The sequence below is a fragment of the Drosophila simulans genome, chromosome 3L, assembly GCF_016746395.2.
Source record: "Drosophila simulans strain w501 chromosome 3L, Prin_Dsim_3.1, whole genome shotgun sequence".
Classification (NCBI taxonomy): Eukaryota; Metazoa; Arthropoda; class Insecta; order Diptera; family Drosophilidae; genus Drosophila; species Drosophila simulans.
In genome coordinates this window covers 11,579,153-11,603,175 of record NC_052522.2, presented here as the reverse complement: position 1 = coordinate 11,603,175, position 24,023 = coordinate 11,579,153, and the positions used below count along the sequence as shown (strand labels likewise).

The window sequence follows — 24,023 nt, the reverse complement described above, 5'->3', positions numbered from 1 at the left end:
ATCCCCGCCAGTGGACACAGACCCTATCAGCCCCACCATGTCGTTCCAGGAATGGCTGAAGGCGACTTTTCGCCTCATGCAGAGCGTGGTGGATAGGGAAGAGTTGGATTCAGCCTTCCTGGATTTGCAACACCAATATTTACTGAGCTCGACTAGGAGCTCAAATCAAGAACAGCAGCAGCAACAACAACAACAGCAAGGCAACGAAATTGCATAATTTTGTAATATATATCGGTAAATTGGGCCCCAATAATTGGGTCATAAAATAATACAAAAATTTTAAATTGTTAAATTTTCTGCTTCTTTTTATTAATTGTTCTAAGCAAAAAACAGAGAATATAACGCAGTGTGATAGCAAAACCAGCGATTGCTTGAAAATCGATAGAAAACTATCGATTATAAATGTTTTGCCCTAATACGAGTGGTGTAGAAAAATCACAAATGGATAACGAACTGGAATTAATCAACCGCAATTTAAACGATGCGCTGGCCAAGTTGAAAAACAGCAAACACAATAACTTGCAGGATCTTAAGCTAAAGATGGCCCGCCTGATACGACTCCACTTGCAGCACGTGGAAACTACTGTGATCTTGCTCAGGCGGAGGACGCAGCAGAGGACCAGGCGTCGGTTTAGGATGCTGCGCACGTTTTTTATGCGCCAGATGATGGAGATGCACTCAAACTACCTGCACACGTACGCCATGCTGCGCCTGAAGCATTCCCAAGTCGTGGACACGGAATCGGAAACCAGCGATGTCGATGGAGAACCGCATGAGGAGATTGGCGTGCAGGGAACCTTTCCCAGCTTCAATTCCCATTTCTTTGAGAATGTGATTCCTGCGCTAAGCGAGGAGGACTTTCTCAACACACTCCATGTGACACGGGGAACCTTTGAGACCTTGTGCAAGCAGCTGGCACCCACTCTGCGGACTTCGGATGAACTGACTCAAAGAGAGCCAGCAATTTCTACCGAAAAGTGTGTGGCTCTGGCCCTGAACTTCCTGGCTAGCGGCGAGCGGCTATCTCTGATTGCCGAGAGATTTTCTCTGCCCCGTCCAAGGACCATTAAGTGTTTAAAGGTCTTTTGCAACGCCGTGATGTCCACTTTGGGCCGGGCGCTTCGCCAATTGCCACAGAACCCAGTGGACTGCAATAGTGTGGCCGAGGGATTCCAGCGTGAAAGCAACATGCCCGCCGCACTCGTCGGCGTCCTTGGCGTCTGCTCCATTCCCATCCGGTCCAATGGCGAGGCCAAGAACTCGATACTGCGCATGGAGTATCTCCTGGACGATCGAATGCTCTTTCGGGAGCTGCAATTGGGATGTGGCTTGCGGGCCACCCTGGGACCCATGTTTTCCCACGCACCCAATACTCTCACCGCAATCCCTAAATTCCGCATTAATTCCCGACTAGTTCCGGCCTTTGTCTTGGCCCCGGTGTACCAGAATTATCCACTGCGTCCCTGGCTTTTGCAGCGCTATACTGATCCGATAGCTCCGCACGAGCACGACTTCAACGAGGTTGCCGAGCATCTGCAGGAGTTGAGTGACTGCGCATTGCATCGCCTCATGTCCCGCTGGAGCTTCCTAAGCCAACCCCTGGACATTAGCTTCCATACGGCTTCGTGCATCATCACAGCAGCCGCAGTGTTGCACAATCTACTGGAAGAACTGAGCGAACCACACATGCTTGAGTGGGGCAACTCGGTGGACGTGTCCAAATTCCGGGCAGAGCCGCTGTCAGATTCAGTCAGCGAGGACGCCGAGTCTCATGCGGCACTAGAAGTGAGAGATTTCCTAGCCAGAACCATAAGCTCCACTGAAATGTAAGGCATACCAATCGGTGTGCAACCGACATCCTCATAAACATAAAAGCTGTAGAGATAATGACTAAAATAAAACCAAATTAAGTTACATTATAGAAATGTAGGATCCTATTTATTTCAAGATGTACGAAAAATGAAGTATGCGCATCTAGTAAAGACGCTGGGGCGGTCCCATGGAGGACTTGACGTGCAGGGAGCGCACATTCTGCCAGTTCTTCTTCAACAGCGACACCAAGAAGTTGATCGACAAGTTGACGTTTTGGGCCAGCTCGTCGGACTTCATGCCAACGTGGCCGACGGCGACGGACAGGCAGAGCACCTTCTTCATCTGGAACTTGATGGTCGACTTAACCTCCTCGATCTTGCCAATCATAGATTCCTGATGCGACAGCAGGGCAGGGAACTTGCCGGCCTTGTTCAAGCCAGGGCCCAGCAAACGGGGAATCTGCTTGATCAGCGACTCAGAGGCCAGGAAAGCATCATAGGACTTGGCCAGCTTCTTCACCAGCTTCTTATTCTTGTTCAGCTTCTTCAGAGCCTCGGCATCCATGAAGTCGACGTTGTTGGCCTTGGCTTCGTCGCAATGCTGCTGATCGCCAAGGATGCACACCTTCATCTTGGGACGAGGAATGTGCTTCAACCTGCGGGATGACAAGAAAATAACCATAAATTAGACAGGGTTTTGTGGAATCAAATAGATGTAGATATGAGTTGGGACGCATGGAAAACTTACAAGGCCCTCAGAGGAGCACGTTTTCATAGTTATTAAGAAAATGGGGGTTCGGTGTCCATTACTGGAGACCTACTCAAATTTTAAAGACCCTGAGTGCAGGTCCGTCGAGATGTGACAGCCACATGTCCTCGACTACCTGATGTCGTGATGGACTCAACTCCCATGGGAGCTTCTCTCCAAGCACGTGCGCAGGTGACTTAGCCAACGTACTTGACGGTGCCGGAGAAACGCTTGTCCTTCTGGGGATCGTAGTTCTTCAGGCCTATCTGCAGTTCCACCGTCTCGAGGAAGCCGCGCTTCTTCTTGGCCGAAGCCTCCAGGAGTCCATTGACGCCCTCATACAGCGTATCACGCGAAACCTTCGACCTGCAAGATTCAACCAATTATCAAACAAATGGAAGGCAAATGAACACTACTAGCATTGGGTGTTTATCTTTTTTTGACTGTCGGACTAATGCGCAAATGAAGGCAGCCCACATATTAGTTGCTTATTTGGCACATAAAACCACGTTTTTCTTTTGCAATCATTTCCAAACTGATATGGACATGGAAAAGGTCTAAAAAGCTGGTTTCTGATTGCCACTGATCACAGGATCGCATAGAATTCGAATTTCATTAATGTACCCAATGTTTAGTTACTTTATTTCACATATTAAAATTTTGATTTACACTTACGCCATCTTTTCTGCTCAACGTGCGATTTAGAAAGGAAGTGAAAATTGGTTTTTAGAGGTGAGAAGCCTCTGGCGATAGTTTCGTGGGCGCGTGTGCTTGTGCTATTTTATATCGATATTCATTTATCGATATTCATTTCAATAGTAGTCACGAGAAATTAATGAGAAATTAAATATAAATTTTTTAATTGCTCATAAAATGCTTAAAACCTTGTATTATAAGTTAATATAGAACACATGCAAAACCGCATATTTTCAGAATTTTATATAAAATGTTATCCAAAACTCAAAGGAACGAACAGAAATAATGGTAAGGCAGCAAGGAGGGTCAGCAGGCATTGACGTTTCAATACACTTTTTGATAAATTTTTATGTGTGATTATTTTTCTTTTTGTATTATTAATGTTACAAATGTTAATGCTGAATCATAAATTGTTCAATTACTCATAAAATGCTAAGAACTAATCACCTTGTATTATAAGTTAATTTAGTACACACTAAAAAAATCGCATATTTTCAGAATTTTATATAAAATTTTATCCAAAACTCAAAGGAACGAACAGATATAATGGTATGGTAACAATTAGGCACTGACGTTTCAATACATTTTTGTTACATTTTTATGTGTGATTCTTTTTCTTTTTGTATTATTAATGTTACAAATTTAGATATAACGGACTGTAGTGAGTCGGAGCACCTGAATTAATAGCTGCCAAGGTCACAAATCATAATAATAAATATTGCAAATATAAGAATATGTATAATATTTCGTAGCGTTCGAATAGCAGGAATCACCCTAATAACACCTTCCATTTATTTGGCGATGCTTTGTGGACTGCCAACTGGTTCTAATTACTATTAGTATACCAGCCCTGGAACTGCGGCTTTGTTTGTAGCCGAGAATATTGGTATTAAAATTTGCACTTCATCTCTCTAAAATATATATATGCAACTAGTTAGTTAATGTCTGTCTGAAGATTCTGTTGATTATAGGCTTCCTTCTATTTCTTCTTTACCTTTTAGGTGACATCATAGTGGCCCGTTCAAGAGAGGCAAAGAGAAACTCTCTTGCGCTCTCTCCCCAACACGGAGAGTGCGTGGAAATGAAAACATTGCTTTCACCATCTCGCCGATTAGTCTGCATATCAGTTTAGTCGGCTTTTCGCTTTCGTTAGATAAAAAGTAAGTGCGTGGTGTCGTTGCAATTCGCGGATTATATAAGGGATTTGAGCCGCGACTGCATTGATTTTCCATTGGCCATGGCCCGCATCGTTGAGAGCAATGTAAGTTAAATGCAACTAATTCCATTCGCTGGTATGTTTATATAACTCCTCGATTCGCATCACCACCTGCCCCGCCCACATAAATCTAGTGCCATCCCCCCTCACATTTCATAGTTGTCAGCGATGATCATTTTTCTCTTGGCCAAATGCCTAATGCCTCGGTGGTTTTGCATTCTCCCAAATTGTTGGCCAACAGTGATGGGAACTGTCTGTATTAGTACCCAGTTGTTATCCGTGTTATTATTTGAAATTATGAATCCTTGAGAGAAGTAAATGCTTGCACTGTAGAAATAGTTTGTACCCTAGTCACCTGATCATTTAACTCATCTATTGGCTCATAAACTAACACAATTTGTAAATAGTTTCCTTCCCATCACTGTGGCCCAGTGACGTCGCCGACTTAAGAATAGAGATGATGTCTGCCTTGTGCCCCGAGGCAATGAGTGATGCGGATCGTCTGGTGGAAAATCTGCGCCATGTGCCGGTCCGCCTGCCCAGGGAGTTGGAGGTTCGCCAGCTGTGCCGCTCGTTGAGTGACTTGCTTGTCGGCGAGGCAAATCTACTGAGCCTGCAGAGTCCGCAGATCGTATGCGGCGACATTCACGGTCAGTTCGAGGATCTGCTCCACCTGCTGGAATTGGGCGGTTCGGTGCAGGATCATCGATACTTGTTCCTGGGTGACCTGGTGGATCGGGGCAAGAACAGCGTGGAGACCTTTCTTCTGCTAGCTGCTCTCAAGGTGCGTCATCCGGCACAGGTTAGCCTGCTGCGGGGCAATCACGAGTGCCGCAGTGCCACTCGATCCTATGGTTTCTACGAGGAGTGCCTGTCACGGTACGGCTCTGCGAATGTCTGGAGGATGTGCTGCCGTGTCTTCGATCTCTTGCCGCTGGCGGCGATCATTGATGGCAACACATTTTGCGTTCATGGCGGCCTGTCGCCGGATATGCAACGATTGGATGACTTACGTAGCCTGGATCGCTTCCTCGAGATACCCGAAAGGGGAGTTATAGCTGATCTCCTCTGGAGCGATCCCCAGGAAGCGCCTGGATGGTCGGCGTCGCCACGTGGACATGGAAAACTCTTCGGTGGCGATGTCGTTGAGGAGTTTACGCGCGCAAATGGGATCTCTCTCATATGCCGGGCTCATCAGTTGGCCAAGGATGGCTTCCGTTGGCATTTTGGCCAACTGCTTGTTACCATCTGGTCAGCACCCAACTATTGCTATCGCTGCGGCAACAAAGCGGCAATTCTGCGCTTAAATTCTGTTGGCGATTACGATTTTGAAGTGTTCGAAGCGCAGGCGCTGCACTCCAAACCGCAGCCAAGGAAGCTGAAAAAGCGTTGTCGTCAATTTTTTCTATGATTTAATCGCTACCTGAATCTTATCCCAAGTATTAATACGGTTTCAACTGGCCGAACCTACCGATCACTCCCAAAGCAACCTTTGCCATTCCAAAATACTCATCATACTCATAATTTCCTAATCAATAAAATACATGTACTTAGTAGATTTACGTTTTGACTCTGGCGGTCTTTATATGCAGGTTACAATGATCTTTAAGCAGCAGAATGTTCAAATGGTTCTTACAAGTCAGCATTTGAAATGCAACTAAGTAGTGCACTAATAGAACATCTACTTTATAAAAGATTTCATCCGAAATTGTAAAATTGTATATGTACGTACATAGCTTAACTGCATTTTATTTTCTATGCAAGTGAGTCCATATTTTTTTGCAGCCACTGTGCTGACTCGTGCTGACTCTGCATCTTATCACAGAGAGCGAAACAGAGAGAGAGTCATCGCTGTAGATGTAGTTGTAGTTGTAGCGGCTTTTTCACGCGACGACTTGGCTTCATTTCAATTGGAAATTGGAATCGGCGGCACGCGGTCGCACGCATTTGCTAACTTACGAGTACGGTGTGCAATTCAAATCGGAAATTAGCCAGTTTTTAACAAGTGTTTTGTGTTAATATGACGGAATTCGATGTAAGTTCAAGTGCAAGCCGCCTCTTTTCCCCCTCTCTTTCTACTGCCATTTCCATTTCTCTTTTACAATTCGGGCTCTCTGTTTATCCACCAGTGCCAGTGCTGTGACGTCATGGCTAATGGGTCTCAGACTTGTTGCCAAAGCAAAAAAAAAAAAATATATACTCATGCATATTAATGGAAAGCTCAAGGTCGCCATTGATATGGGGCCAAAGTTGGAAGTCTCAAGCTAGTAACCCCAATTAGCAGCTGTTTTTTGTTTTTAAAGGGCGCCTTTGCTTTGCAATCACAAATATCAGTTTTGAGTGCGAATAATCTGTATGCGAGATGTGTGTTTTTTTATTTTTGTGACTTCTTATCACTGGCGGTAGTTTCCACCAGCCGCAGTGACCTTTCATAAAAACGAGTATCAGCCCATCGGAAGACCAAACGCAATACCAAGTGCTAACTCATCCACCACTGGGCTAAAAATTAGCTCAACTAAACATCAGATTATTAATAATTCGTAAAATGTACATACATAACATTCAAATGAAATAAAATATTATTATATTATATTCGCTTAAAGATATGATCATTTTTGATCAGGATTTGGTTTAATATTTTAAATATTACAAAGATATAATATACAAATGATTTTTCCATGTATATTAAAAGATTTATGTTTCTCACGATTTCAAAAGATTATTTTTTACTATAATTACGTAAACAGGGTTGCAAGATTAAGTTGGTTGAAGTCTCATAGATTAGATTGTTATTATGCTATATTTAAAATGAAAATGCAGTCAGTGCAATCAGCTTTAAATAAACTGCCTATAGACCGAAATAGTTTACTTCATTTGGCCAAATAATTGATTGAATCTGACCTTATTTCGATTTTAACAATGAAAACTACTGATAAATAGAAGTTACGTATACATTTTGTGATTAAATTGTCTTTCTTATATTACTACTTTTTAGTTTGTGCCACTCGCCGTGGGTGTGGTCGCCGTACTCGCCGGCGCCCTGATCGTCCACTATCTGCTGAATAAGAAGTCCACGAAACCACGCCGGGAACCCAATCGCACCGCTCGACTGCGCACGCTTGTGGATCCCAACGACAAGTACCTGCTGCCTCTCATCGAAAAGGAGAATCTGAGCCATGACACTAGGCGATTCCGGTTTGGATTGCCCTCCAAGCAGCATGTCCTTGGCCTGCCCGTTGGCCAGCACATTCATCTGATCGCTACCATTGACAATGAGCTGGTAATTCGGCCATACACTCCGATATCGTCCGATGAGGATGTGGGCTATGTGGACCTGGTCGTCAAGGTGTACTTCAAGGACACGCATCCCAAGTTCCCCGCCGGCGGCAAAATGACGCAACACCTGGAGCAGCTCGAGTTGGGGGACAAGATCTCGTTCCGTGGTCCCTCGGGTAGACTGCAATATCTCGGCAATGGCACCTTCTCCATCAAAAAGTTGCGCAAGGATCCGCCCAAGCACGTGACCGCCAAGCGGGTCAACATGATTGCCGGCGGCACTGGCATTACTCCAATGCTCCAATTGGCTAGGGAAGTGCTCAAGCGCAGCGATAAGGATAAGACTGAGCTGGCGTTGCTGTTCGCCAACCAGGTAATTAGCGAGCACTTAAGCTAGCCAAGCTAATTAACATGGTTGTATTACTTCATTGCATTATAGAGCGAAAAGGACATTCTGCTGCGTGCAGAGTTGGACGAATTGGCCCAGAAGCATCCTGACCAGTTCAAGGTCTGGTACACAGTTGACAAGGCAAACGAAGGTGAGTTGCAGTAATAAAGGAGCCAAATGGATCATCATCATTTACGTGTTCATAAGATCGTATCATTTGATCGTCAAAAATTCGCTGGAATATAATAGGACATAAAATTATGTAAATTCTTTTATTGTTAGAACTTTAAAACCTTTTAAAGGATTTAGTATCATGGTTTCATTTTTCATTCCGAACATATTCATGCACTCATTTTGTCAAGCAACATTCAAGAATATTCCACTTGGAGTAGGTTCAGAATGGAATACTACATATTAGGCTGCACCAATCTTTCCCTTGCATCCCAGCCATTCCATCACCATCAGGAGAATCACTCAGACATTTTTCAAGCATCTATTATGTTAAGAATCTTGTCTCTGCCCCTTGAACCATGCTGCTATCAAACGCATGCCGCGAATGGGAAACGCGCGCTTTGTAGCCTGGTCCTACACCACTGGCCACGTGAACGATGACATGATGCAGCAGCATCTGTATCCGCCGGGCGTGGACACGCTGTGCCTACTGTGTGGTCCTCCACCCATGGTGAACTATACATGCATTCCGGGCCTGGAGCGACTTGGTCACAGGGCCGAGCAGCGGTTCAGCTATTAGGAGTTGATACTATGCCTGTGTTTTGATTTCATTTAACAGTGCTGAGCCAGTGGGAAAGATTGTGTGCATCAGGTCTTGCTAAGAACACTTGTACGCCCTAAAATGTTGCACTTATATTGATATTTCTTCATACTTTGCATCTAGGTTGGCAGTATAGCGTTGGCTTCATCAATGAGGAAATGATCGCCGCCCACCTGCTTCCGGCCAAGGACGATACCATTGTGTTGCTTTGCGGCCCACCACCCATGATTAACTTTGCCTGCAATCCGGCGCTGGACAAGCTTGGCTACCATCCGGACACCCGTTTTGCCTACTAAAATGTTGGACATTATGGGACGAAATTGCATTTTCGTTTTGTTATATTCCTTTTTTATCTGTTGTCTCTAACCAGCTCATCAAAATCCAAGAGTTCGCCCAGATTTCGGCAATGTGATTGAAAACCAAGCGAATAAAAACATTAATTAGTTTAAAGTTTAAAGCATTTTATGTTTAGTGTAATTGTGGACTTGAAACATAGAAAACATAGATGTTGCCAAACATTGTTGATTGATGTCGCTAAACATTTATGTTGCTAAACATTGATGCTTAGCGATATGACCGCTTAAAAAAGGATCAACTTGTTCAGGAAAAAAAGGATCAAGTCGGCGCAGGAGGAGTGGGATCTTTCAGGCGAAGTAAACTGCTCACTTCTGACTCCTATTGATACTCACTTCTTTTTTAATGGCCATTTATTCAAATAAAAACGTTCAGTTCGCTTGAAATTGTATTAAAATGTACTAACAAATTCTATGCTAACTAACAACTTTTTACAAAAATTATATTTTGCAACTGCAGTAAATAATAATTTAATTTTCATTTAAAAGACTTCAGGGTTCGTTGCGACAAATGATGGAAATGCGACGTGTCCTGGGCACCAGCGTACCCTGAAACTGGGAGTGCTCCTTAGCTAGTATCTCGTGCGTGAATTTGTAGCGAGCCGTGTGGCTCATTATGTACAAGGAGCGGCGGGGCAGCAGGATGTCAGCGTAGAAGTTGTTCTTTAGAGGCGCCTCCGGCTGATGGCGATAAGCTGCATCGGGTTCTGACCCCTGGGAATTCGGATCCGTTGCCGTTCCCGACGATTGCTGTTGGTACCGCTGCTCATCCGTGCGCACAAGTCGCATCACACTGTCGCTAAGTAGACTGATTCCAGAGATGGTGTTGCCGCAGTACTAGTAGGATGAAGGAAATTAATGATAAGCCTTTCTGGTGATATCGTTGCAATTATGGACCTACTCTCGTGCTATCCACATGGGGCTTGATAACACCATCGGGTGCAAGATCCAGGATGTGGACATAGGGCATAACTGCTCCATCGAAGGCGACTTGGCGCACGCGCTCCAGGACCTCTCTGTTTTTAGGGAACCACTTCTTCCGCTCCGTCTCCCGAAAACCGTGTATGGCCTGCAAGACGGTGAACATCAACTTGGATGTCATCCTTGCAAACATACATGTTCGTTGTCTTATCCCACATCGTCCCAGTGATCGAACTCGTAGCGCAGACGGCTCATATAGGGCTCGATCTCCTCGTGCAGCTGCTGTTCCTCTGGCTCACTAATGAAATCCGTGATGATGCGCATATGCTGGCGAAATTCCTTCTGCTCCGTTTCGGGCCATTTTCCAAAATATGCTGTTAAATTGGCTTTTATAGCGTTGTTTTCCACCGCTTAATGACGTTCAGTTGTAAACACACTTCAAATTGGCAGCTGATATATAAATACAATATATCTACTTACCTTGTCGATGGCACCGTCTCAAAATCTGCCCTATTAGAGGACTTCTATTCTGGATAATCATTTCCAAAGCAATTTGATTGTTTTGAAAGTTACGTGTAAATTGAAAATAAGCAACAGTCAAACAGCTGTTCCTGGCGTTGCCACACGGTCGACTCTTATTAGTAATCGCTGACTTATCGATAGTAACCAATTATCATTCACGTTCTCCGATTACAGCGATCGCGTTAAAAAACTGAAATAAAGTGACAGTCGGCGGGAGAATTGAAAATTGAACAATTTAATTTTTTTTTTTTTTTTTTATACCCCAATACCAACCGATATCCCAGAAAAAATGATGAAATTCGCGTTTTTTTAACGTCTGCGCCTTCCAAGGTGAGGACATCCGGCTCGCGCCGTCCTTTTCCACACATGAGTGATTCATTTCAAGGCTTGGTTGGTTCGTTGAGAGATGAATTCGAATATACTTAAATAGAGACCTTAATAACATGTTTTTCTAATAGCGTTAGGCAATAAGATAAAGACTTATAGACTTACTTATCCGGCGCATGGATATATCGACTCGGATTGTAAATCTAATCACAAATAAATCTATACCTTATGAGGTCAGCAAATTTAATAATATTCAACAAATCTGTTACACCCCTCAGCTACTACTACAGTAGCGGTTATGCATAAATATGATCTGAAATTCTTAATCGTAGACGCCCACTTTTTGGCAGTATAAAATGCGAGACTCAAGCCTATATAGCGCCAGTTTTCGTGAATATTGCCAGTGGTGCGGACCAAATAGTGACTTCATTTTCAGTTATATGTTTAAAGTGTGACATCTTAAGAATATCGTTTATTGAGAACTTGTGACGCAACAAAATTATGAAGAAAAATGCAAATTAAGTCGCTAAAATGTTCATTCTTACTAGTGTTTTGCTTGCACTTCCCTCCGTCGGATGCATCTCGGGACAATCTAGAAAAACGTGCCCATCTTGTGAGACAATCGAACGATAATCTTCTTCTCGAGCCGGCTTGGGATCGAAATGTTTCCTTGCGATTGATGGGTGAATCCGCTACCGTGACTATCAATGATGTAGACATGATGACGGTGCTCCGGCGGCGCCAAAGGATTATTGCGGATCGCCAGGCGGCTCGAAGGGAGCCCCTGCAAGTGGATGCCGTTAGGGATATGTTCCAGGATGTGGAGCGTAAAATGACGAGGATTCAACGAAGGATCTTCAGTGCGAGGAACTCTACGAAAAGAAGTGGCCTCAATCAACGCATCCTGCGCCGGCAATTGCAGCGAGTGGAACGCGTCAGGGGAATACTGCAGACCCTCGCGGGAAACCTGGCCAGAAACGAGTGCTCATCCGATCCGTGCAAAAACGGTGGAACTTGCCACGATGCCTACAAGGGATTCCAGTGCGAGTGCCCAGCGGGCTGGCAAGTGAGTAAGCGGGGGCGTCTCTCAAGAGATTATGGGGCGTATTTTCACTTGGAAGTAGAACTTATATGACTGGAATGGTTTAATTACAATGAAACCATATAAAGTATGCTTCATCATGTTTGTCCGTATGAACGTCGATATCTCGATAAATAAGAGAGCCAAAAATCCAAATCACACTTTGAATTTGGAATACAGTTATTAGGGCGTTTCATGTTCAAAGAAGTTAGAGAGGTTTGAGGTTAGAATTATCACTCTGTGTACATATTACATAGTTCTAGCACATTTGTTTATTGGAATTAGTAAATTCGACTATCTTTAGGGAGAATCTTGTGAGGACGACGTAAACGAGTGTTTCACCTTGGCCGGGACAGATCTCGATGGGTGTCTAAACAATGGCCAGTGCATTAACACTCCAGGAAGTTACCGGTAAGTTGACGAGATGTTCCACGTCCAGGCAATGAAATATGTACCGTTTCAGGTGCGTTTGCCGCAATGGATTCACTGGCACCCACTGTCGTCTTCGTCACAACAATTGTCTGTTCGGCGGCTCCCGGGAGCTCTGCGGCGAACATGGCACCTGCATCCAGGCGGCCAATTCCGCTGGCTATGTCTGCATCTGCGATCAGGGATGGACTTGGGCAGATGCCAATGTGACCACCGCCAGCCCAAGTGCCTGCTCCCGCGACGTGGATGAGTGTGAGGCGCGCGTGAATCCTTGCCATGCTGAGTGCATTAATCTGCCGGGAAGTTTTCGATGCGGAGCCTGTCCAACGGGATACACGGGTGATGGGCGCTTCTGCCGCGATATAGACGAATGTGCCACCGAGGATAATGGCGGCTGTAGCCTCCAGCCACGGGTAACCTGCACCAACACAGAGGGCTCACATCGCTGTGGCCGATGTCCAGCCGGTTGGACGGGCGATGGACGAACATGCACAGCATCGGACTCTAACTCGTGCAACAATGAGGGGATTTGCCATCCGCTGGCCAAGTGCGAGTATGTATCCGACATGGTGGTGTGTACCTGCCCATTGGGTAGCTTTGGACATGGCTATGGTGTTGATGGATGCACCGCGGACTCCAGTCGACTGCCCTGCGACCAGCATCCTTGCCAGAACAACGGCACCTGCGTCCAGAACGGAAGGGGAACTACGTGCATATGCCAGCCTGGCTATACCGGCGTTGTGTGCAGCTCGTCGGATGCGTGCCACCCAAGTCCCTGCCTAAATGGTGGAACATGCCGCCTATTACCGGATGCCAAATACCAATGCGTTTGCCCACACGGCTACACCGGCACCACCTGCTCCCATCCGCGATTCTTTTGCGGTGTCACGTTACGTGGACCATCGGGCCAGTTGCATTACCCACCCAACACAGCTGATGGCGATTATCAGGCCGACGAGCGCTGTCCTTTCATCATACGCACAAATCGAAACCTGGTGCTCAACCTGACCTTCACCCAGTTCGAACTGCAGGACAGTGCCGACTGCTCTGCCGATTTTCTGCAGTTGCACGATGGCAACTCCCTGACCTCTCGTTTGATTGGTCGATTCTGTGGCTCTCGTTTGCCCATGACAAATGGCAGCGTTATCACCACTCAGGAGCAGGTCTTTTTCTGGTTCCGCTCCGACAACGAGACCCAAGGCAAGGGCTTCAATGTCATCTGGAATTCCTTGCCCTTCTCCTGCGGCGAAACTATTTCTCTGACATCGACACAGACCGGCGTGGTGCGATCTCCGGGCTATCCTGGTCAGGCCCGACCGGAACTCGACTGTCGCTGGGAACTGACGGCGCCCTTTGGCTACCGGCTGGTCCTTCGGTTCTACGACATATCGCTGGGCAGCAGCGAATCATCTGCCGGGAACTGCAGCCAGGACTCACTCATTGTCTACGACTCCGATCGCCAGTTGCTGCGCGCCTGTCAGTCTATTCAGCCGCTGCCGCTGTATAGCTCCTCAAATAGCCTGCGCCTGGACTTTCACACGGATGCCATACGTTCGGATAGCTCCTTTCAGATGCACTATGAAGTGGTGCCGGGCCAGCCCGGCTGTGGCGGAGTGTACACGGAGCCACGGGGTCGCATCTCTGGTTACATGAACTACGAGGTCTGCCTCTATCTAATCGAACAGCCACGTGGGACGCAAGTGAAGCTGGTGATCGATCGTGTTATGCTATTGGAATCGTTGAGCTGTTACTTACTGAGCATCGAGATCTTTGACGGAAGATCAACTGACGCGCCACTTATACGGCGCATCTGCGGAAGTCACGAGGAAAGTGAACTGGAGCCGATAATATCCACTGGAAATGTAATTCTAGTGCGCTATGAGTACGGCTTGAGTGGCGTGCGTCTGACTAAAAGTTTTGATCTGACTTACACAAGAGGTAAGGCATTTAAAGCCTAGAGATATGAATTTACTTATTCAAGATAAATGGACTTAAATTTAGCGGCAACACTCACTAATTAAATCTATGAATTAAACTTAGTGGTTAAGTTATACTTTCAAAAAGTGCATTCGAAACAAAGCTAAATGTCATTACTTTCCAGTGTGCACTGGTAACTTCAACACCAATTCCGGGATAATCAGTACTCCCAACTATCCGGGTCCATATTTCGATGACATGACCTGTACTTACAACTTGACCGGACCACTGGATACGGCTGTTGAAATGAGAATCACTGACCTATCACTGGGCACTGCCAATAATGAAAATGAAACATCTTACTTGGACGTAAGTGATATTTGTCAACCAGTACTATATATTTACACCACGGTTTAATCTTGTAGGTGTATTTATCGGCGGATCAAAAGCGGCATATTGTTAAATCAACGGATAACCTCGTCCTGTTGTCACATAGCAATCGGGCTAGTCTGGTCTTCCACGGATCCGGTGGAGGTCGTGGAATGCGACTTGAATACAATTTTGTTCCTAATCAGTGCGGCGGATTTCTTAACGAGCCCGGCAGGCGATTTATGAAGGGCGTTCGGGGTACATTTTGTCAGTGGTTCATTGACTTTCCCGGAAGGAAAAATATCACTATTTATGCACTGGGGACATCTGGAAGTATATCCATATATGATAATAGCACAAGCCCAGGAAAATTAATAAATAGGTAGATACTTAAAATCTGAAAACAAGAGTAGCTATTAATAATAATAATATTATTGCAGTTATTCTGGGAATGTGGCTGACGTTTTCGATGTAGATCTATTGACGATAAACGTACTTAAAAATTCGCCCGTGCTCCAACTTTATTTAATTCAATTTGACATTGCCAAACAAGGTAGGAAATACTATTTACTATTAATATGTACTATTATGTAATGGTAAGTAATTTTCCGAAATTTAAATTAAATTACTATAGATAGTTGTGGAGGAACCTTCACAGGCCGCTTTGGCTACATCAAATCACCAAATTGGCCGAAGAACTATGGAGATTTTCAAACGTGTGAGTGGATCTTAAGAGCACCCTTTGGCCACCGCATAGAGTTGGTGGTGCACAATTTTACGCTGGAGGGAGAGTATAGTTCCATTGGATGCTGGACAGACTGGCTGGAAATAAGGTAATCCGATGCAAAGGTATTGCATACGAATTGATACCCTTATGATTTTCGATTTCAACTACAGGAATGGAGACTCTGAATCATCACCGCTGATTGGACGTTATTGCGGCACTGCGATTCCGAGCAGGCTTCCCTCATTCGGAAATGTGTTGCACCTTAAGTTCAAGTCAGATGGCACCATGGAGGAGAAGGGATTCCTTTTAAGCTGGCAGCAGATCGGAGCCGGATGCGGCGGCAAGTTGACCTCATCCACGGGGACCATTCATTCTCCGCATTTATTGGCGGGAAATCGTGGTATCCTTGCTTGCGACTGGCAGATCATCGTCGCCGAGGGATCCAGAGTAAGCCTGCAACTGTGGAGCAATGACAACCGTATATGTAGTGGACAACTGACGTTATACGATGGACCCACCACCGCCAGCAGTCCAATATTGATGCGTTGCAACGGAACAATTGCCCAACCGGTACAGTCGACCGGAAATCGAGTACTTGTACGTTACGATGTTGGCCATGATGCACCTGACGGCACCGAATTCATGCTGGACTACCAAACAAACTGTCGAGTTCGGGTGGAGGGCCTTCAGGGAGCCATTGAAACGCCCAATTTCCCGGAGAACTATCCGCGAGGCGTAGACTGCGAATGGGATATTCGAGCTGGTGGGCGTAAGAATCATTTACAGCTCATATTCTCCCACCTGTCAGTCGAGGAATTTTCCTCCATTTGCGACAATGACTATGTGTCCCTTATCGACATGCTGGACGACCAAACGCTCAGCGAGCAGCATCTGTGCACCAACGATGGCTTGGACCCCATCACCACCGTCGGAAATCGATTGCTTCTTCGCTTTAGGAGCGATACTTCGGTGCAGATGCAAGGCTTCCGGGCCGAGTACAAGCGCATTGGATGTGGAGAGCACCTTCGGGAATCAGGCGGAAGATTTGAATCGCCGAATGCACCCTTCAGCGTGGACATGGACTGTGTTTGGGTTATCACAGCATCGGAGGGCAATCAGATCCGGCTCCTACTCCATGAAGTCTACTTCGAGGCGGCCCAGATCGAGTGCCGCGATGCGGAATCTAGTCTCTCCGTGTCCGCACCCAGTGGATACAACTCCTCAGTCGTACTGTTCCGAAGTTGTCACGAGGAGACGCAGACGCAAACCTTTACCTCGCCGGGAAATGAGCTTGTGATTCGCTTTGTGAGCAGCTCGGCACCGTCTAGGAAGTACTTTAAGGCCAGCTTTGTCCAGGTGCCAGCCAGTTGTGGAGGATACATAAGCGCCAGTAGCGGTGTGCTGACCACCCCCGGATTCCACAATCGCCTGGACAGCACAAACGTAGCTAATTACACATCCAACATTGAGTGCGTATGGACTGTAGAGGTATGTCATTAATAATTAGAATAATAATTCAAGTCCGATAATTTTTACAATCTTTCAGGTAACAAATGGGTATGGCATTAGGCCGCATTTTGAGCAATTTAACCTTACGGATTCAGGCAACTGCTCACATAGTTTTGTGGAACTAACAAAACTGGAACCGGACAACAAGGAAATATTTCTGGAGAAGACCTGCGGCGAGGACTCGCCAATGATCCGAATAGTTCACGGACAAAAGCTGCGAGTCCGTTTTAAAGCCCAGGCCGGAACCTGGGGCAGGTTCATCATGTATTTTGAGCGCCAGTGTGGTGGACCGCTATTCACTGGCGAGGGATACTTGCAATCCCGCCTGGACGAGGACTGCAGCTGGCTGGTTTCCTCACCGGAGGGCAGCAAACTGAGCCTTAGCATTAATCAGCTAGAATGCCCTAAATACACTGCCGTTTCGCAAAATTGCTCGGAGGGTCTGCAGCTGCTCAACGACGATGACCAGGTCTTACTATACCAAATGTGTCGCGATCATCCAGCCAATCTTATAGTGCCCGCAAACAATGTGCGTATCCTGACCCACGGAATAAGGCTGCAGGCGCAGTTTAGCACTTTTGAGAACTCATGTGGCGGGAATATCACATCAGCCCGCGGCAGCCTTAGTTCACCCAATTATCCGGACAGTTATCCGGCCAACATTGAGTGCGTGTGGTCCATCGAGACACGTCCGGGAAATGCCTTGGAAATCACCTTTGAGGCCATGGACATTGTTCGCTCCGATCACTGCAACGATGACTTCCTAGAGATACGCTCTGGTGTCCAGGGTCCACTACTGGCCCTCTACTGCGACAAGAAGCTCCCAGAGACTCCCTTGGTGGTCCACTCTGAGTTATGGATCAAATTCCGCAGCAGGCCAGGCAACACCGCTGGAGGCTTCCGTCTCCGCTGGACTTACGGTATGTTAACGGGACAACAGGAATCTGTTTAATATCACTTCTTACAACCACTCGCAGTGCACAACAACGAGATTACTAATGGCATCAATGGAACAATCGAGCCCCCTCCGCCGCTCTTCGTTAGGAACGAGGATCAACCCTTCACCTGGCGCATTTTTACGGACTACGGGAAGGTTTTTGCCTTGCAGTTTGAGGAATATATTTCAGGCCTCTTAGTAAGTACGGATCATACTAGATGACAAGTTCCCATGAAAAATGGATTTCATACCCTCTTCCAGCTCTTTGATGGCTATGATGATAACGCTTTGGTGGTCAATATCCCCGTCAGTCCATGGAGGTTTACCTCCAGCAGCAATGTGATCTACTTAAAGACGGTGAATGACGCACTAACTCATTTTCGACTAAAGTGGGGCGTGCTGGACAGCTATTCGGTGGAGAGTAATCTCAGCTTAACCACCACTGGTTGTATAAAGGAGCTAACGTTAAACCATCATGGCGACATTGAGATAAGTTCGCCGGGATATCCACACGGCTACACACCCAATTTAAATTGCGAATGGACCATAAAGTCACAGTTCCCTTCACATCATATATACGCCCATTCAATAATTGTGGATCTCGAGGACTATCCCGCTTGTAGTGCCGATTATCTACGCATCCAGAGTTCACGTGATCTCAGCAAATGGAACAACGAGCTGCACGCTTGCAAGACATCACAGGTTGCCCCAGTTCACGGAACACCATATCTAAGATTACAGTTCCGTAGTGATGTATCCATCAACGGCACTGGATTCCGGGCGAAGCTACGTACCTCCTGTGGCTCCAATATGACCGGCATCGTAGGCACCATTCCGCAGGACAACCTCTTCGATGAGTGCGCCTGGCACATCGACGTCCGACCAGGACGAAAAATCGACATTGAAATTATTTATAATAATATGCCGCCAACAGCAAAGTGTGAGGCATACGGTCTAATCTACGATGGCTTGGACGAACATGCATCTTTGCTGGGACATAGCAGGTTTGGCAACCAACTGGACATTAGAACGACACTATTCCGAACAAGCGGCTCGCACGCCTACATAAAATACCATATCGGCAGTTCAGGAATAAACGGCCTTTGCCTTTGGAATCTCACATACCGAGAGTTTAACGAGTGCAATGAGGAGATTCAGTTGAACCAGCAGGCTCCTAACTACACGATTATGTCTCCGGGCTATCCGTATCTGCCGCATCCCTACGCGGAATGCACGTGGTTGGTCATGGCGCCGCCCGGTGAGACCATTGCAGTCGATTTTGATGAGCAATTCGAGTTGAGTGCCCGCCACTGCGACAAGGAAAATGTGGAGTTCTTCGATGGCGCCACCAAACTGGCCCGCCTTTTGCTCCGCACCTGTCGCAAGCCGCAGACCACGGTGCGCACAACTGGCAATCTGCTTCTCGTCCACTACCAATCACAGCTTAATGAACCCACTGGAGGTTTTCGGTTGAACCTATCACTAAGCAAATGTGGTGGCCAGTTCAGTGCATCGTCTGGGTTCATCAGCTCGGAGAATTATCCTCATTTGGGTGGCTATCCCAAGCCGTCGGTGTGTGAGTATAGCATTCTCTTACCCAAGAACATGTTCATTCGGTTAAACATTACCGATCTCCACTTGCCCTACGATGCAAATGAAACATCCTCAAGTAGCACCAGCGATCGCCTGGAAATTGTTGACTATGAGGATCGAACTCAAACACTAATGGTGCTGGATGGAAGAACAAAAAACTCCGTCCTCTTCACTCTAAACACAAATGCGGCGACCATTCGCTTCGTTGCCATCAAAAATGTGAACAATTATCGAGGCTTCAAGATAAAATACGAGCGGTATGTGGGAACTTGCTCAAGGAATATAAATGGAGCTTTAGGGGACATCATAATTCCGCCAATGCCGCACTCGACCTGGATTCGATTCTGTCGCTTGAGGATCAGTGTGCCAAAGGGTCAACGGGTACGTCTGAATCTTCTCAATCTGGCTAATATTCGTGTTGTCAGGCGAAACGACACAAACCGGTAAGAACGGAAATAAACAAGTTATTACCAACAAACAATATAGATATATATATTACAAAATACAAAACCTATTTCAGATCCTTCAGGCAAATAGTTCGATTGGAAAGTATGGCGCACTTCTCCTTTTACAACGACGCTAACTCACTATCCAAGATCACCGAGTTCCGGATCGATGGTGGCTACAACGGCAGCGGGATTATTGAGTCCACCGACAACTTTATGCTCGTCGTTGTCATGACCAGCCAGTTGGATTTAAGTGCCACCCCGCTGAGAGCTCGGTACAGTTCCAGTGAACCAACAGTCTGCCCGCCGAATATCGGAGATCAGGCCACGGGCTCGCTTTCCATCCAAAGTCTCCTACAAGTGCCCGGCTACCATTGCACCATTCAATTTGTGGGCACTGCCAGTGCAACGCTCACCTTCAAGGTGGAAGAGTATCTATTCCAAACAGCCGGCGGCCCAGCAGTTGTGTTCAGAGACGACATTACGAATATTCCGGTCAAGGCGATGTACGCTAATGTAACCAATAGTTTCGTCTCCGTGGTCACCTCAGCTGGAAGTGTAACGCTTCTGAATAGCAAAAACGTCAAATTGCAACGCTTCCGGGCCACATACAGACGACACAATTGCGGCGGACGTTTGCAGGCGGCTGAGGGAGTTACCATCGAGTCACCGGATCTGTTGACAACACTGAATGATGACTACGGCGAAGTTGAGTGCCTCTGGACGCTGAGCAACAGCAACGGCTATATGCTGGAGGGCAATGTTACACTAACGGATCGGTGCGATCGGGAGTACATTGTGATCTTTAGCGGACAGTCGGAAGTGGGTCGCATATGCCGGGGTATGGCCATGAATAGCACGCTCCTGGAGCGTTCGTTCTCCACGATACTCTACCATTCGGAGAGCCGACTCCCTCAGCAGAGTAAGTTCATCCTCCAGGCATGGAAATCAGTCTCTTCTGGCAATGCGGTTCGCATTGACCACCGACCTTCGCCACCGGTGACGATTAGTAGCAAGAATTACTTGCAGAGCAAGCAACGCATATGGGAGTTTGTTACCAATGATGGTCTATCCTTGAGGCTACATTTCCTGGAACGAATCTTCATTGTTAGCTCACCCAACTGCTCGACCGATCGATTGACGGTGGAGCGTTACGATCGGACGACTGAAGAGTTTATAGAGGTGACTAGCCTGTGCGGCAGGCAATCAGCTAACGATATTCTGGTGCCATCCCACCGGATGCGAGTGATATTCCAAACGAACTCTAATATAACGGGCGATGGTTTCAGTTTCCAAGTCTTTCCCAGCTGTGATACCCTACTGTTGGCCGGAGCAGAGATCCAAACCCTGGCCAGTCCCAGTTGGGAGGCGTTCCGCGGACAGAAGTTCAATTGCGGCTACACATTCTTGGCGCCCGACGACCACCACCAAGTGGTTGTCAGTGTGAGGACCAGAGGACGTCCATGGGCGTCGTATGCCTGCAGCAGATCCTACTTCGAGGCTTATCGTCGCGGCAATGGCGATGGAGTTGTGGAGGAGAGCATTGGCAGGCTTTGTCCCGAGTTCGAGGTGAAGGGCAATGGCAGAGTTCGCTTGCATTATGTATCTCAACTGTCGCGTTGGTTCGAGATGCAATACCAACTAATACAATGCGGTGGGAACTACAGCAAATCCTTTACTCTGCGCCCGCCGCAGAATGAGGATTCTGGTGTATATGCCCACAACACGGTATGCGAATGGAGGGTCACCGCGCCTCCACAGCATGCCGTCGTAATAGAGTTCAAGTATTTTGATATGGAGTCGAGCAGAAATTGTGGCTTCGACAGTCTAACCATCTATCGTGGCCATGTGGCCAGCGAGGAGCAGAGAACGGACCTCCTATGCGGCAATGTGACCAATCCTGCGACTATCATGGTGAATAGCAATGAAGCTCTCATTGTCCTGTCCACGGACAGTTCGAACAGTTACCGGGGCTTCCTGGCCAGTGTGCGCTTCACACCCAATTGCAACGAGCATGTGGCCTTAGATCTGGAAGTACCCCGCATGAGTGTGATGCGACAATACGCGGTCAATATTAGCGAACCACTGTTGTGCATCTTCCAGGCCAGCGCTCCGCCAGATTACCGCATTTCTCTGGAGGTGCGCAAGCTGCAGCTAAACGATATCGTCTGCCGTACCTGCAGCTACTTGGAAATCCACGACAGCAAAGATGTCGAAGGCCAGAATCTTGGCAGGTACTTTGGTGGCATAAATGGCAATGAACCCTCGAATAGGACAAAGGTGTTCAGTTCCTTTTGGGACATGTCCTTCAAGTTGAGCGCAAATACCAGACAGGCTCAGAGGAACATCAGCTTTGAGCTAATCCTGCAAATGGAGCGCACTGTCTGCGGTCAAGGGGAGTACGACTTGGGGTTGAATGAGGTAGGATTCCGTGAAAAATTATGATGAAATGATTCCTTTACTGACTTTTCTTACTTTTTTCCGACAGACTATTACGTTGGGTATGCAGTATGACAACAGCACGAGATTCTACGAGGGCAGTATTCAGTGCCTCTGGATAATCAAGAACAAAGGAGATGTGGAATTAGATTTCCGGAAGCTTCGCCTTAAGGAAATATCTCAGCGGACAGGCAAATGCACGGACTACATAAAAGTGTCCAAACCTTATGTAATATAGATCGTTTTATAAGAAATCGCCACTGATAACATCTTATTGCAGTTCTCTAGATCATATTGCGGAGAACACGACAAAGGTTTCAAGATAGTCGAAGAAGTCAATGAATCCAACTTGCAATTGGATTTCCACAGCGACGGTCTCGAGGAATCGCAAGGATTTGAAGTAATCATACGCCGAAAGTCAAGTATGTTGTCCCTATTTGTTGGTTAACAAATTTTTCAAACATTTTCCTTACAGAGTGCAATCGAAACTACACGGAGCCGAGTCAGGTGATTGATACCAGCAATCTTACCAACTGCACGGATTATATCCGAGTTCCAAGAGGTTACAGCATAACGCTGTACGTGATGACTGTGCTGTTCGATAGTTTCGATAATAATTATTTTAGGGTATGATGGCGGTTTCTACGAATTAAGAGCAAATCAATGATACACTTCGCTTTCGCACAGGTAATAGATGTACAGTCGAACAAGACCATATACACCAATTCGGACATTCAATGGGAAACGAAAGCTTTGATTACATCTACCAACGAGCTGCGTCTCGAAAGCCGTCGAGTATCGTCCCTCAAGTTCTTCTACTTTTCCACCAGCAACCAGTTTCCTGGTGGATGTGGCGGTGATCTAGTCGTTGGTGGGTCGGTAGGCAGCTATCTGGAGAATCCCTCCTACGAAGGACGCAACAGCTCACTGTGCACTTGGAAAATATCCGTACCAGCCGGCGGAAGCCTGCGATTTAGCTTCGCAGGTATATAATGATCCATTGATTTTATGTTACAGTACTAATTGCTTCACATATAGAATTCAACATGGGCTCGGAGAGCAATTGTGATCTGGATAATGTGCGATTTTATGACAGCGTTGTTGACGACCAAAGACTTGTGAAAAAAATATGTGGATCAAGGATTCCAGAGATGTTTACCATACCCAAAAATAACGTTATTATAGTTGCTAAAAAATCTCAAAACTTTGATGGATTAGGATTTAGGATGGATATAAAAGAAATTGGCTAAAGTCTTTCAGATTTATTTCAGGAAATGTTTCGTTTCATGATCACGGATAATAAACAGGTTATAAGTAATTCATTATACTACATTTTAATTACTCATGTAATTCGATGAGCTTGTGAATAAAAATCTATTCATGTGAATATATGCAAATATAACTTTTTGATTTCTAATGTTCTATATAACAAGAGATAACGCCAAACTCAAATTTCTCGACTATCAGATACCTGTTACTCAGCTAGGGTGCTAAGGAGAAATATTTAAACATGTCATTGGTCAAAAACAAATGACATTAATTTCTG

At 46.2% G+C, this 24,023-nt stretch overlaps 6 protein-coding genes across 13 annotated transcripts; 4 read left to right on the top strand and 2 right to left on the bottom strand.

The window, feature by feature from the left end:
• Positions 1-364: 364 nt before the first annotated feature.
• On the top strand, positions 365-1,925 carry LOC6737724. Its single transcript, XM_002084517.4, has one exon. The coding sequence runs from the start codon at positions 403-405 to the stop codon at positions 1,828-1,830; it is 1,428 nt and encodes a 475-aa protein (XP_002084553.2). The 5' UTR covers positions 365-402; the 3' UTR covers positions 1,831-1,925.
• LOC6737722 (60S ribosomal protein L10a-2) lies at positions 1,912-3,377 on the bottom strand. Its single transcript, XM_002084516.4, has 3 exons — positions 3,235-3,377; positions 2,770-2,925; positions 1,912-2,467 (listed from the first exon to the last, which is right to left on the bottom strand). Exons 1-3 carry the CDS (start codon positions 3,237-3,239, stop codon positions 1,975-1,977), a joined length of 654 nt encoding a protein of 217 aa, XP_002084552.1. The 5' UTR covers positions 3,240-3,377; the 3' UTR covers positions 1,912-1,974.
• A 999-nt stretch (positions 3,378-4,376) lies between these two features.
• LOC6737721 (NADH-cytochrome b5 reductase 3) lies at positions 4,377-9,357 on the top strand. 6 transcript variants are annotated; one of them, XR_001599760.3, is made up of 5 exons: positions 4,377-4,516; positions 7,467-8,120; positions 8,187-8,286; positions 8,714-8,958; positions 9,031-9,170. XR_001599760.3 is itself a non-coding variant. In XM_002084515.4 (4 exons), exons 1-4 carry the CDS (start codon positions 4,493-4,495, stop codon positions 9,201-9,203), a joined length of 951 nt encoding a protein of 316 aa, XP_002084551.1. In that variant the 5' UTR covers positions 4,377-4,492; the 3' UTR covers positions 9,204-9,357. The 6 variants fall into 6 exon arrangements, 2 of the variants coding, with proteins under 2 accessions (XP_002084551.1, XP_016031495.1); XR_001599759.3 differs by having other exon boundaries at positions 8,672-8,958; XR_001599762.3 differs by lacking the exon at positions 4,377-4,516 and adding an exon at positions 6,355-6,506.
• Positions 4,493-6,027, top strand: LOC27207819 (serine/threonine-protein phosphatase 4 catalytic subunit). Its single transcript, XM_016183472.2, is given in 3 exon segments — positions 4,493-4,516; positions 4,879-4,894; positions 4,897-6,027. Coding segments are annotated over 3 exon segments (1,026 nt in total). The 3' UTR covers positions 5,883-6,027.
• A 279-nt stretch (positions 9,358-9,636) lies between the features above and the next one.
• Positions 9,637-10,843, bottom strand: LOC6737720 (alpha-ketoglutarate-dependent dioxygenase alkB homolog 7, mitochondrial). 2 transcript variants are annotated; one of them, XM_016171336.3, is made up of 4 exons: positions 10,662-10,843; positions 10,398-10,555; positions 10,162-10,329; positions 9,637-10,097 (listed from the first exon to the last, which is right to left on the bottom strand). In XM_016171336.3, exons 1-4 carry the CDS (start codon positions 10,720-10,722, stop codon positions 9,753-9,755), a joined length of 732 nt encoding a protein of 243 aa, XP_016031494.1. In that variant the 5' UTR covers positions 10,723-10,843; the 3' UTR covers positions 9,637-9,752. The 2 variants fall into 2 exon arrangements, with proteins under 2 accessions (XP_016031494.1, XP_002084550.1); XM_002084514.4 differs by having other exon boundaries at positions 10,398-10,591; positions 10,662-10,842.
• A 550-nt stretch (positions 10,844-11,393) lies between these two features.
• On the top strand, positions 11,394-23,879 carry LOC6737718 (cubilin homolog). Of its 2 annotated transcripts, XM_016169738.3 has the most exons (17): positions 11,394-12,096; positions 12,416-12,522; positions 12,575-14,478; positions 14,642-14,826; positions 14,883-15,208; positions 15,267-15,379; positions 15,461-15,659; positions 15,724-17,041; positions 17,100-17,982; positions 18,040-18,197; positions 18,261-20,035; positions 20,113-22,459; positions 22,527-22,706; positions 22,758-22,899; positions 22,953-23,104; positions 23,165-23,462; positions 23,516-23,879. In XM_016169738.3, the coding sequence occupies exons 1-17, from the start codon at positions 11,542-11,544 to the stop codon at positions 23,725-23,727; spliced, it is 10,854 nt and encodes a 3,617-aa protein (XP_016031493.1). In that variant the 5' UTR covers positions 11,394-11,541; the 3' UTR covers positions 23,728-23,879. The 2 variants fall into 2 exon arrangements, with proteins under 2 accessions (XP_016031493.1, XP_039150092.1); XM_039294158.2 differs by lacking the exons at positions 11,394-12,096; positions 12,416-12,522 and having other exon boundaries at positions 14,451-14,582.
• The last annotated feature ends 144 nt before the right edge of the window (positions 23,880-24,023 follow it).

Coding starts and splice junctions, on each gene's coding strand:
- LOC6737724 (XM_002084517.4), top strand. CDS start 403: ATGTTTTGCCCTAATACGAGTGGTGTAGAAAAATCACAAATGGATAAC.
- LOC6737722 (XM_002084516.4), bottom strand. Junction 2,468..2,769: donor CGTTTCTCCGGCACCGTCAA/GTACGTTGGCTA, acceptor GTCATCCCGCAG/GTTGAAGCACATTCCTCGTC.
- LOC6737721 (XM_002084515.4), top strand. CDS start 4,493: ATGGCCCGCATCGTTGAGAGCAAT. Junction 4,517..7,466: donor CCCGCATCGTTGAGAGCAAT/GTAAGTTAAATG, acceptor ACTACTTTTTAG/TTTGTGCCACTCGCCGTGGG. Junction 8,121..8,186: donor CGTTGCTGTTCGCCAACCAG/GTAATTAGCGAG, acceptor ATTGCATTATAG/AGCGAAAAGGACATTCTGCT.
- LOC6737720 (XM_002084514.4), bottom strand. CDS start 10,722: ATGATTATCCAGAATAGAAGTCCTCTAATAGGGCAGATTTTGAGACGG. Junction 10,592..10,661: donor GAGACGGTGCCATCGACAAG/GTAAGTAGATAT, acceptor AACGTCATTAAG/CGGTGGAAAACAACGCTATA. Junction 10,098..10,161: donor CCCATGTGGATAGCACGAGA/GTAGGTCCATAA, acceptor TCATCCTACTAG/TACTGCGGCAACACCATCTC.
- LOC6737718 (XM_016169738.3), top strand. CDS start 11,542: ATGCAAATTAAGTCGCTAAAATGTTCATTCTTACTAGTGTTTTGCTTG. Junction 12,097..12,415: donor AGTGCCCAGCGGGCTGGCAA/GTGAGTAAGCGG, acceptor GACTATCTTTAG/GGAGAATCTTGTGAGGACGA. Junction 15,209..15,266: donor CCAGGAAAATTAATAAATAG/GTAGATACTTAA, acceptor ATATTATTGCAG/TTATTCTGGGAATGTGGCTG.